Genomic DNA, 14035 nt, shown 5'->3' on the forward strand with positions numbered 1-14035 from the left:
TTTTACACAATTTACACCATTTTAAACTATATTTTATTAATTATAGGCCATTTAGAGTGTTTTTTCACTTTTTTACTATGTTTTGTGGCCACATCGGAAATTTCCGATCGGACAAATCGGAAAATACTGTGACCGATCGGATAAAGAATTTTCCAATCGGATCATACAAATTATTGTTTATTCAAAAAAAATTTTGTCCGACCGAAGTATATATAAGTTCTATTATTCAAATAATCGTGAAAAATTGTTGATATGTAGTAAAACATTTTAAAATATAGTTTAATGCATAAAGCGGCCGGCTTAAAGTACGCGGTGGAAACATAGAAAAATATGGAAAATCTTGGATTAACCGTTTTACTGAATCATATACATTTCCTATTCCCTTTAAACACGAGTATTTAATTCTCGTAAAGGTTAACATGTTTGATTATAATGAAATATGTTCTTATGGTGTAAATTTGAATAATTATACTCTATTTTATAAAATAAATAAAAAAAATTAAGAAAAAAAAATATTTCGCTAACTTAATATATTTTTACTATTTTATGTTTTCAGGCCTTTAAGCATATTTAACTGAATTTTATGCGATTAACCGTGTAGTGCATTTTTCCAATATGTGAAATACTTTAGTCTATTAACCACTTTATTATTCTTCACTGTAGAATCAGTTTGTAAATGTCACTGTAAATGTTTTTAATTTACTTGAAATTCATTGAAATATCGTGACACTATCTCGATTAATAATTTTAAGGTTATCGAATTCTAACATGACAGAGATAACGCTTTGCAAATCAGCAAGCGTGCTCGGTATTTAAAAATCCCCATAACTTAAAAACGATTTCTCTGGGACTGTGGATCCCTCTTCACCGCTTCATATTGTAAACAAACAATTATAATTGTGTGATAAGTGATATGTTGTTACAAAAATATCTTCTGTATAAATAGTCCGACAATTCCATTGACCGATATCATTCGATACAGTTCTCCGGGCAATTGTGTTTTGTGCGGCAAAGTAAACTAATACTCGTATATTCATCATGAAGTTCATCTTCTTGTTTTTCTTCGTCTCTTTCCTCTTTGTGGAGTTTTTTAGCACCGCCTCTCCGGTACAAGAACTTCAACCTATGGATCAACTACATGACGAGTTGGCTGTTGGGGGTAAACATTTAACATATATCTTTCAATTGTCATTTTTTTTAATTGCACTGCAAATAACGATTAATAATATAAAATATTAACACATAAAACACAATGGGCTTATTGACAAAAGTTTGCAAGCTAATAAACAATATAAACATGTTTTTTGTAATAACTTTTTATGTGTAACCGAACACGAGTCCCAACTGCTCCCAACCGTCCTGGAGTCAGTGAGACTATGGAATTCCCGATCGGGGTTAGTTTTGAGGCTGAAGGTAGCGGGGGGGGGGGAGATAGGGAAGTGGAAGGTGGGGTAGTACCTGGCTATTCAGTTCTGGTCACCAAATACGGCCAAAGCCATTTCAATCAACGTTTCAATTCTGAATGGTGGTCTTACACCAGGGCGATACTGATAGTATCTCCGCAAATATACTACATATTATTATCACTGTCATAATTATAATTCACCTATTTGGTCCCCTTTATATAAAGTTCACTCCAATAATATAGAAAAAGTTCAGCACAAATTTCTTAAGTACGTAAATTTTAAGCTCGGAATTCCTATTGATTACATTAATTATGTCAGTTTGATGAATCAATTGCATCTAATAACACTGTCTGACAGGAGAATTATTTCAGACCTGGTTGTGTTACACAGAGTCATTAACAACTTAATTGATAGTCCTGCCATCCTTGCCACTATTAAACTACATGTGCCGACTAGAAATACAAGACAAAATATAACATTCTTCTGTAATACATACTCGACCAACTATCAGACACACTCACTGACCAATAGGATGCATGATCTGGGCGACAAGTATGTGGGTGCTATTGATTTATTTATTGACTCCATATATAGAATTAAGCATAATCTACACCAACACTTTGTTGAATCCTACAAATTAGAGTAGCGTTGGTAAATTAGTTTTAATGATTTGTCTTATATGTAGTGTTGTTGTAATTTCTTTTTTACTGTATGTTACTCTTACGTTTTACTAATATTGCTTCATATTTTTTAATATTTTCTCATTATACTTGTAATCACAATTTTACAAGTGTGTATTTTGTACCTTCTTTAAAATGGATTACATCTATTTACTGTCAATATCTCCTGTATAATACATATTCTCCTATGTACACTGCATCATGTATCACTTATATCTAAAAGCCTTTTAGGCGTATATATATATAAATAAATAAGCCTAATATACAGGCAATAATTATTGCAAACAGTGTACTGCGAATATTGAATTAAATTGAACTCTTTTAGATTGTATTATCATATTATGATGGATTATTGCTGTAACGTTTGTGCACCGGGGATCAATGCTGCAAAGGTTTCTCAAGTATTATAGACTCCATTCCAGAGGTGGCTACCAAATTCAATTGCTGGGCGTGCTTGAGATTTGTCTGGGGTTAGCTGATGTATAGGGTTAGATGACGGTAATTACACCGTCTGACAGAGATAGCATGTCGGTGTTAACCGAATGGTTCCGACTGCAGCCGAGGATAGCCGATTCATAGATTGGGAGCTCACTTAAAATTGTGGTTCCCGTCATAATCACTCATAAAATGTAAATTATCTTCACAATAAACTACTCGAAATCTTTAACGAACCAATCACTTAGGTATTGCAGACTCACGAACACAAGCATATATGAATCCAAGTTACAATACGTACATTGTACACCGGTACATTACGTTTGCAACGTTATTTTGAAGTGGAATAATTCAAGGTATTTTTGTACTGCCTGATACTGAGAGTATCTACAAATGAGTAATTAGTGAAATAACAAAATTTCCGAACTTCAACTCGCTGGTCGAGTTACCGCCGAGTACCTATGTCGATTTAGATTACTGAAGTGATTATGTGGAAACACTTTTTAAGCGTTGCCCATAGACATATGAATATTAGTAGACCTGCCCTAAGTGATTAAAAGCGTATTATCCCCACTCCCCATACCGGTTCCATTGAGCCGGCTGGGCTCGCGTATGGCCTCAAGTAAAATTTGAAAACGTGACGTCATCATTCTTGTGCGAACTATGGTCGAGGCATCATCGGTTCATTTAACGAAATAACACGGCAAAATGTTGACTTGTGATATGAAAACTTGTAAAAATAGATGTGAAAAAGAGAATAAACCCAATTGTCGTATTATATTCCATATGCAAGCATCATTTTAAGCTTATTCACGTCGTATAATATGAATCAGTTGTAGAAACATATACTATCACATCGAGCCAACATTGGTCGAATGTAGCGATTCTCAAGTGTGCGCATCGTTGTTACTGGGAAGTAAATTATGAACACTTATAAAAGTGTCTTAACTAAATACTCTGAAACTAACTACGACTCTGCAAACAGAAGAAATTTACTTTGCCAAATTTGGACTTCGCAAATTAGTTCATAACGTGGCGAGTAATTTGCGCTCCCATGTAAAAATGTCTATTCATTCTAAAGCAGATTTTACTTTTAAGAAGTAAATGGTGATATTATAATGCGAGATGCCTATTTACTGTCAGATTGATTTATTGACGAATCACAGTCAGCCTTACTCCCTTCGTTCTTCAACAGTTGATTTTACCCCTCGCCATTATCTTCTCGTCTATTAATTCCTATGTCTATGGCCTTGCCTTTTTTTGTGAACGTTGACATTTACTGATGTTTCAATTTTTTTAAATCATTTAACATTTTATTTTCAGAAAGCGCAGTTCTCTCGCGCAACAAGCGAGCCACGTGTCCCTGGTTCCCCAGCGCGTGCGTGGTCCACTGCAGGAGCAAGGGCTTCTCCACGGGCGTCTGCGTCGGAGGTACCTGCACGTGCAAGAACCATTAGAGACCTGCAACGGACAATAAAATATATTTTGATAAAATATATTTTTTACTATAAAGTATTTCAATGAGGCAACAATTTCTGTGTTTGTGTAACTAACTACGCGTTGGTCAAACACCAACATAAAAAGGCGTAGTAAACGCGTAGTCATGTAATTATATATTTGGAAAAATAATTATTGCTTAAATAATGAAAACTGCAATAAATAATAATTATTAAAATGAAATAAATCAGTGTATTTATTATTTGACTCTAGGGTTCACTAAGCAATATAACAATAGTAAACTTATATATGCCCACAATGTTTCGTTTGTATACAACAGTATTATGCAGCAAACTACAATGAGATGCTGTAATTAGGCATATTTTATTTTGAAGCCAGTGAGACCATGGAATCCCCAATTTAAGTATGTTATGAGGCTGAAGGTAGTGAGGAGGGGAAGAAGATGAGAAAAGAGGAAGGTGGGAAAAGTACATGACTCTTCAGTTCTTGTCACCAAAGACATTTCAAGCAACGTTTCTATTTAAATGGTGGTCTTACACCAGATCGAAACTGAGCAACGCTCGGGCTATGAATTCCATAAATGCAATGAAAGGTACGGAAATCAGTTTTAGGGAAATAAACGACAGTATCTGATGTCAGGTGACTCGAAGTTGGAAAGATTTACGGATATCAATGTTGGAAAACATAATCTTAACCACTTAGAGATCGGAAAAGTGAGGAAACGATAGAAATTTCGATTAAAACGAAGATTCTGAAGAACTAAGAGATACATATTGTCGAGTGTTAACCGGAAACCTGAAGATAGTACGGCAGACTGGAAAAATAAATAAAAAACGATAGTTGAGTTTAAAACATTTAGACTACAATATTGCAGTAAGTTACAACAAGATTATCAACCCCTGGAACAGTCATCGAACTTAGACGAAGATAGAAAACCCATAAAATTTTATCGTAAACAGTACAAGACAAGGGTTAATAAAGACACCAATAAATATTTTACTGTTCAATTAGCTAACGTGACGAAGATAAGAGTATTTAGATTAAGACAACTCATTAGATTTAATTCTAAACACGTCCATATATTATCCCTGGATTGCATTTTAGGAGTAAAAAATATAAAAGTTGGGCCAAGCCCAAAAAAACATTGGAATGTACTACCCACTTGCAAGGATGGATTAGGTAATAAAGTCGGGGAGAAAGTGCTTAAAGGACAGATAATTTTGGATGAACGCAAAGAAGAAAATAATGCCATAGATAAATGATTAAAAGAATATTTGAACGCGCAGGATATTGAATATTACCAATGAGTACATAAATTTCGCGTAAGAGTATAAAAGAAAACATTAGAGCTATGTTTCCCAAGTGAAATTTAAATAGAAAGCGAGGTTTTGGAAGGAAGAACGCATACAGACTGACAGATTGGCAAGTATTGGAATATACACAAGAATAATAGTAAGATGAAATTGATTTGATATAGATACAACCAAAATACAGTATAGTGAAGATTTTCACACATCATATGGGAATAGAAACGTATTTAAGAAACATAATCACCGGACGAAAATAGTAAAAACGAAGATAAACACGAACAAACATGATTGGATTAAGGGAATCCAGTGCAAACATAAACCTACCTGCTAAGACAAAAACAACAGTGATTGAATTATGAAACACAATCCCGAAAAGAACAGAAATCAGCGGGAAAATTCTTAAAAACTTAAGACATAAATAAGCAACGTTTTATATATGAGACGTACAGAGGAAATACAGTAATGAACTGGTACTATTCCCAGAAAAACAAATCAAAATGAAACAGCTAGAAAACACCATTTAGCTTTACGACAAACTCCATGAAAAAGCATTGAAGAGTGCTGAAACGGGCCAGAGATCTCAGAGAAAGAATAAGAAAAATATGGGGTGTTAACATATTCTAACTTTGTCATCTAAATAAGTTACGAAAAATCGTTATTGAAAAATACCGACGGAAATATTCGAAATTACGAGTTGGTTAAGAACAAAATTATGTAACGAATTAAATTAATTTATGCCCTATTGGTATTGAAGTTAGTATAAAAACGCGTGCAAAGCTGATTTGGGGTCAGTTTTCCGGTGAGTTTCAGAAGTCGGATCTAAGAGTGGACTGCAGAAAAACGCGTGATTACGTTGCCAAAGGTAATTAATTTAATATCCTCCGAGGTCTTAGAAAATTTGATGAATTTTCTACATATACTAAATTCAGTGTTGTCTAAAATCACTTGGAAAATCAGTGTAAACTCAGTGGTTACGGCAAAGATAAAATTAACTTCATTTTTAGTGAAAGTGTTGAACCTTCTAAATTTAATATAAATGTTTTATCGGAGATTTAAAGTGAAAGTTTAACCAAGAAAGTTACCAGCTCTGTACCTTTTATGTTAAGTATGTTATGTTATGTTTATGTTAGGCTTATTTTTAAAACGTTATCTCATGTTTATGTTAAATAATCATCTGTATTTTTATATTCTGTCATGTGCTGCATTTGTTTATAAGAAAAAAAATGAAAATTGTGTATGGCCAAGATCACCCTTAATGGGTGAAAGCCAAAATAAATATTCTTCTTTCGTATGGTGGGGGGGTCAGAGGGGGACATCTAGGTCTGCGTGCCAGTCTAGGGCCTCAGGCGTCGCCATGTGGACCTCAATAATCCCGCCCGGGAATGAATGGAGCGGGAATTCGTTGACCACATGTTCGGTGGTCTGCACCGCACCGCATTCACACATCGCCGACTCTTTATGGCCCCATCTGTGCATCACGTGGGCACAGCGGCTATGGGAGCACCTTAACCTATTGATGGCAATGAGAACCCAGGCTGTCTCTCGGTGGGGTCCTGTATGAGATGGGCATTTCCCACGATGGCCGTTTGCCACTCAAGTTTCCACCTTTCTTCTGGGGTGAGAGGTAATCAGAGGAGCCTCTCTCCTTCTGCCCAAAAGGGCTTTCGGGACTTCAAGCGAAAGCAGTAGACGACATCTTCGTGCAGAGGTATTGCGCTTTTTTGCAGCGCCCTCTTGTATCCCTCAGTGTTGCGATTTCTCGCCTGATGTTTGGCGGAGTTATTTTTGCAAGTACGGGGAGCCAAGGGAGATGAGTAGATTTTAAAGTCCCGCTGATGGTTCGCATTGTGGCATTAAGCTGAACGTCTACCATGTAAGTGTGGGCGCTTCTAGCCCACACTGGAGCACAGTATTCAGCCGTTGAGAAAACCAGGGCAATGGATGCTGTTCTGAGCGTGTTGGCTTCACATCCTCAGCTAGTTCCACTTAGCTTATTAACAAAGTTAAGCCTTATCCTAGTTTTTTTTACCCACTGTTTCCATGTGTTGTCGGTAGTTCAAGCTCCCGTCCAAAGTGACTCCAAGATAGCGGGGGTGGGGGTCAAGATAAATATATTTTCCATCAAACTGAACACAGAGTTTGCCATTCGCTTGTAAATTGCTAAGATGGAAAGCTGTCGCAACTGTTTTCGACCCATTTGGCTTTAGTCGCGAATTGAGGAAATATTCTTCCTTAGCCTTTGGTTCAGAATTTAGGATATCTTCTGCTGCTTTAAGGGTTTTGGCTTGAGCTGTGACTTGAATTTTCTGCCCTCAGTGTGAGGGAGATCTCGAGTGTAGATGTTAAAAATCGATGGGGCTAGCACTGAGCCCTGGGCAAGGCCATTATTGAGGGGTATTTTTTTGCTTTTTCGCCCGCCTAGAAAAACCTTGAAGGTACGGCCAGTTAGCAGTTGCTCAATGAGACGTACTGTGTTGCCATCCTCTATGGTGTCGTAGAGTTTAACGAGGAGGCCTTTGTGAAGGCCTCCAAAAATAAAATAAATAATAATAATAGAATATATATGACTGTGATTAATTATCATGTGATGAAAAATCACGTGATGAAAATTTATCGAGTTTTGTCGAGCTATCCGTTCACCGATATTCTGGTATTATAAGAAACTAGGTACGGTGTATGGTTTCGACAAGCTTGAATAGCCATTAAATGGAATGCAAGTTTTGACGCGTGTCTATTGATAAAAGTGATTACCGTGTAATGAAAATGTGCTATTCTGAGTTTGTATTGTTCTGAATCTGTGCCATGATGAGTTTTATTATCATGTGAGCAATTATCACGTGATGAATAAATTTTCTCTGATAATTTATGTCATGAGTTTTCATGTTATGAATTATCATGGAACCCTTTATGAACTACAAGCCGTGCTGTAGATTTGGCGGGAACAAACATTTTAAAGTAAAGAAACCTATTAACACAAAGGCAAGACGTAAAAACAATAATCCAGCCTCAATAGAAATTATGAGTAAATTTAAAAGTGAAGGCAGTAAATACACATTTTTTATTTTCAAAGAACAATGTAAAAATCAAATTATTATTTGATATTTTATACTGGTTCAAAAATAATTTTCTGTGAGGCTTTTTAGAATAGCAAACAAAATCAACTCGTCCGACCTTTCAAAAATATAAAATTAATGAGTACCTACCTAAAGAGATTTTTTTACCATTGTTTGTATAGAGGCAAGGTTTGTTTAAAACGTGTTTGGGTAATTCCGTCGTTTCTTCCAAATCTAATTATTTCCCTTCAATAAAATGGTATGAAAGTAAATGCTTCCCAAGATCGTTTTATTGAAAAATGTGGCTGTTCAAGAAAGGAAAAACTTGCATCCGACATTTTTTACTTAATTACTTTATGAAATTCAAGAAACAGAAGGACTTTTAAATTGATCCACAATTTGACTTTGTAACTGATCCGACAGCATTAACTTCAAGCGTTATTTAAAGTACGCGATTTAAACAAATCGATTTATACCTCATTAAACTATATTTAGAATCTTATAGATTTGGAATGCCATTATTTGAAGAAGTATTATCAGAATTTCATTGCTTTCGGTACCCATCAAATTTTAGTCGGACGTTAACGAAATTTGCTAGTATGGTAATGAAATATAATATTCTTAAAAATTCGGAGACAAATGAAATTTAAATTCAAAATAAATGTTGGCAAATTTATGAAGGTGAATAATTGTCCTCGGGTAATAATCTTTAATAATACATTATTTTTAATCTAATCTTTATATAACCATCCAGAAGTTTTTTTTTATTTTCATCAACATATTCATTACCTTCCATCAATTTTCTTCAAATCTGAGGGTTGTACAAAGTTGCCATTTTAACGTTACTACAGCTGATAGATACGGGAACACAATTCTAAAAAACATATCGTAGAAAAGCAAAAAAAATCGCTAAAACAAACAGAATGACCCATTTACCTTGGATATGTATGGAGGGTGAGTGGTTTTTTATGTATGGAGGCAAAGCTTCATGTAAGATTAATTTTAAAAGCGTGTCTTTGGTAATCTCCATTCTTGTCATGCTCTTTGGCTACCATAGATTAACCAATTTTAACGTAAAAATGACGCTTGTAGGTTGAGGAGGGCATTTTTGCCGTTCGTCTTTATTTTTAATTGTTTTCTCCCGTAGCTTTAAGTAAGTAGTTTATTTCCTTGTTTATAATTGTTTGAGCATTGACACGTTATGTGGGTTTGTATTGAAATTTGCTAACGTTTTTACAACGCAGGTGGTGAGCGCGGCATCTGTCAGTTATGGGGCGATCACAAAGCCCAGTTCCCCGAAGAAGAGAAGACAAAAGGGACGACAAAAGAGACAGGGAGCGCGACCGAGACAGGAGGCGCCCGCGGAGCCGAGATCGCGTAGAACGCGTGAGGTCCAGGTCGAGGGAACGACCGGATAGGCGCCGCCGCTCCGGGGAGAGGAGGAGGAACCGCTCCAGATCAGAGTCAGAAGAGCGGGCGGCCGGGGGCAGCAAACCGCCTCCGCGACAGGCCGTGCACGAGAGGCCTGCCATCACCCAGGCTGATCTGGAGGGGAAGTCGCCTGAGGAACAAGACATGATCAGAATGATGGGTTTCGGCGGATTTGACTCTACCAAAGGTAAGAAAGTGGAGAACAACGACGTCGGGGAGGTGCAAGTTGTCCTTAAAAGGAAATACCGTCAGTACATGAACAGAAAAGGAGGCTTCAACAGACCCCTTGATTTTGTTGCGTGATACATCATGATATTAAGCTCTGTTATTTATTCATATCCCACTATGTTTGTTTCGTGGTGCATTCAATTTTGATACTCAACCATATTGCTTCAAACCCGAATTGGTATGGAAAAAATTCCCCGTGTCTTCAACGCATAAATTATTATTACACCTGTCAAATTTCCACGAGTTAACATGATTGTATCACGCATCCTTTGTTATGATATTATATTTACAGGGTATTTAAGGAAACTTTTATCTGTGAGTTATCAATGTTATTTTTGTTATTGCCAGATTATGTTGTATTGAACAGCTCTCCCCGCAGAAAATGAATATAATTCTACACAAGACAAAACTATTTAAATGTTGAACATTCTGGTTATAAACTCCACTTGATTATTTTTTATATTTATAATGTAATTCGAAAAACATTTTGACTTAAATTGTGTTAAAATTCCAAATTTTATTCCAGTAAAGTTTCATGTCTTGTGTGGACTGTCAACTGAATATCATTAATACTGCCTTGCCTTAATTGAATTTTAAATCTGTGAATTAGAATAGTTTTATACAGTTTACATATAGTTCTAAGACAATACGTCATTTACAATTTCACCACAATGAAAATTATGGACGCTGATCACACAAATGAAACCTTCAATATTGAACTTACCCGAAGGCTTTTTCAATGGACAATGTGTTTGAATTTGTGTTTTTGCCAGCGTTTTCGCTTGTTTCATTTTCAACAAAACGTTTAGCACTTCATTATTTTGGAATATGCAAGTTTGTTGTTATAATATAAAATTAAGATTAAGTGACTGTTTTATGTTTATAAATTATGATCATCTATCCGGCTTCCATGTGTCCATAATTTTCTTACAGATATCTCAGTGTTTCTAAAATTTGTTTGGTAAAAAGTATATTTCAAAATTTCCCGACTTGCTGTAATGTAAATCTGAATGTGTCTTGAACAATGTTATCCAAACAAGTATGGCTTTTTTCCATGACATTAAATACTCGCCAAATGAATTTACTTCAGATTTATAGTTTAAAATACCATTTAATATCACAACAATATTTGATTAACTCAAATTTAGCCTAGAATAACACATCAAATATCACAGTTTTTAAATGTATGAAGATCATAAATATACAATGATGTACATAAGCATGGCTACATTGTTTATTACCATAAAAATAGTGAGAGACTCCATTCTATCTTTATTTCTTCATCTCAAGCTTCATAGTATCTGAAAATCTAAGTCTTTGAATTTTTTTGTAGCCATGTTTTTCTCCCAGAAGTATCATTATCACAAACAATTCGAAAGCCATTTTTGTTCATGAAATGTTTGTGAAAATGTTATCACTGAATATGTACATTTGCTAGTAGTTTTAAGCCCGTTAATACAGTGGTCGTGTCGCGCTCTTTTGCCCGCACGGCTTTCGGATATGTTATTTATTAACAAACTAAGAAGCAGCTCTCAATATGACCAGTCGCATTTGTCTAAAAGTAATATTAAAATTGCATTTTTCATTTACCCTGCACTCGGTGAAAGTTAAAATATTCATTGTTTATTTTTAATATCTTTTTTGGTCTCATTTCAAAAGTGACAGTTGATATGAAGCGCTGCTTGTCAAACCAATCGCACCTCATTATGAATCAGGATTTATTAGTTTAGTAATTATACAAGACATTTTATACTATACATTTCAAGATGTTACATATATTATGAAGAAATATATCTAATTTTTATACAGCCATAATGAATAATGTCAATTTTTAGACGAACATTTGGAAACAAGAACTTTTAGTCTGAGAATGGGCCTTTGTTCGTCTAAATCTTGGTTGAACTGATTACCTCAAAGCAAATATTTATACACATATTTTAAACTGAAATAATGTTCAGTTTCCGGCGAATTATTATGGATGGCAACATTTCTGATAATCTATAATCTGTACACCCACCTTTACCTGGGTTAGTTAAGAAATGTAAAACTTTCGTTCTTTCGTAATATCATTTTAATTATTTACTGTATCAATAACTCCCAAGAGTATATATGTATATCATGATTTTTATTTGCATTTTGGAAGGCAAGAAAACATAAAACTATTATGAATATGAAAACATACTACTTACTCTACATAATATTTCTCACTCAATTGTTTTGACCATCTAAAATTTATATGTATCCAGTTACAAATTAATTTTATTCCCAATTTCAAATTTTATCTCATGATTATACGATTTTTTTTTAATAAATCCTTAATATGTGATTTATATACTAAGCTGCAAAATGCAGCCAAAACAAATCACAAAAGTGATTCATACCATTTGTACATACCACAAGCTAATTTATTTAGGTAGTTTAGTTATTTTATGACTTGCGGAAGTTTGAGGCCCTTTTCACCAAGATTACGTTGCACTATTAAGAGTTTATTAATTCATTCTGATTAGATTCAAAACAATGATAATGGATTAGTTAATGTCTAATTAGTATTGGTGAAAACAGTCCCTATAACGTATTTCTTTATAAGAAAAGAAAAACTCCTTGTAATCTTTATCTCTTTTTGTCATAGACACACTAAAACAATAACTTTATTAACAAACATAATAAGGTATTTTCAATTTTTTTTTTGTCATAAAATTACAATATTCATGGCATTTTTATTTTATTTTCACGTTGACAAATAAATTTTCTATAATGATTTAAAATCTGCCATATTTGGTTTCCGCCAAATCGCCATGTTTTTGTTGTTGTTGTGAATATGCCGTTGGTGACAGTAGTCTCACCAGCCAGTAGCGTCATTTACATCATAATGACATTATAGACAGATTGAACCATTTAGAAATCATTTTTTAAATCTGTAGTAAATTATGAATGAAAATATTAAAATTACACATTTTGTTGATCAGAATCAGAATATGTCCATAGTTTATGAAATTACCCTATTCTCGCAGCTATCTATTTGTCGCTTCACAAAGTTGTTAGGTCTTACACAAATCACAAATTTCTATTTGTGCACTCTCTTGAATTTGATAACTATTGATACTGATGGCTATTGCGATGGGCATAATCAAAACATCTGGAAAACTGATATGTTTTCAATCAAATGATGTTTAAAATTAAATAATTAATCCCTTAAACACACAGGTGGTAGTGTCATTTTCAATTTGCAAAAAATAAATAAATTGACGATGTTCTAAAGTTTAATAACTTAAAAATATTTGACTTTGTTTTCTTAAACGTCCATTTATTTGTTTCGACACTTTTGTTAGTTTGATTATCTATAAAATAGAAATTTTTCTATTATATTTATAGAGATCGTACCGCATCTTCTATAATGAAAACATTTTGCATGCGGCGGTGTTATTTAAAGTAACACTCTACTTGTTTAAACCTAGATAATAGACGAAAAGGACGTGGGATATGGGACGGAGGTGTGCCGACTGTTGCAGAGCTGTGACCGAACTGCACAAATTAAAGTTATGCTATTTGCAGTAGTATGGGTGAACAGTGTTGGCAGCAGTGTTCATACTAATAATAATAGTTCGTGGCCCTTGTTTCTATTATTTATGGGTTTGAATTCAAAAGCACAAGCATTATGCTATTACAGAATGTCACCTCTGCTGATTAAATTTCAATGTACACAGCACTAACCAGAAAGGTTTTTATAAATGGTGTCCGCAAACTAGTAAAAGCATCTGAAGATTCCGTATTCCACTTCTAGTTTCTAGATTCTTCGTGGTACGGTTTACTGGTTTTAGGACACCTAGTATAATTAAATATATCATCAAAATCGGTGTGGAATAACAAAAATCTCTGTACATCTATTTATTGAATTTCTGTTATCCTGCCCAGTACAATGTAGTTGTGGAAACAGATGATTTCAATTACCCTCTCTGTATTCTCTCTTTCGGTAAACAAAATTACATATCATTGTTTTATTTTTATGTTTTTCAGTGTTAATACAAAATTGAAAT

The 14035-nt window shown here is 34.4% G+C and overlaps 2 protein-coding genes across 2 annotated transcripts; both read left to right on the top strand.

The window, feature by feature from the left end:
• The first annotated feature begins 952 nt into the window (after positions 1-952).
• Positions 953-4213, top strand: LOC149417146 (defensin-A-like). Its single transcript, XM_089639913.1, has 2 exons — positions 953-1159; positions 3845-4213. The coding sequence occupies exons 1-2, from the start codon at positions 1039-1041 to the stop codon at positions 3976-3978; spliced, it is 255 nt and encodes an 84-aa protein (XP_089496039.1). The 5' UTR covers positions 953-1038; the 3' UTR covers positions 3979-4213.
• Positions 4214-9405: 5192 nt separating this feature from the next.
• Positions 9406-14035, top strand: ytr (U4/U6.U5 small nuclear ribonucleoprotein 27 kDa protein yantar). Its single transcript, XM_089639914.1, has 2 exons — positions 9406-9495; positions 9587-14035. The coding sequence occupies exon 2, from the start codon at positions 9612-9614 to the stop codon at positions 10074-10076; it is 465 nt and encodes a 154-aa protein (XP_089496040.1). The 5' UTR covers positions 9406-9495; positions 9587-9611; the 3' UTR covers positions 10077-14035.

The sequence above is a fragment of the Hesperophylax consimilis genome, chromosome 15, assembly GCF_061612785.1.
Source record: "Hesperophylax consimilis isolate HC1 chromosome 15, BYU_Hcon_1.0, whole genome shotgun sequence".
Taxonomy (NCBI): domain Eukaryota; kingdom Metazoa; phylum Arthropoda; class Insecta; order Trichoptera; family Limnephilidae; genus Hesperophylax; species Hesperophylax consimilis.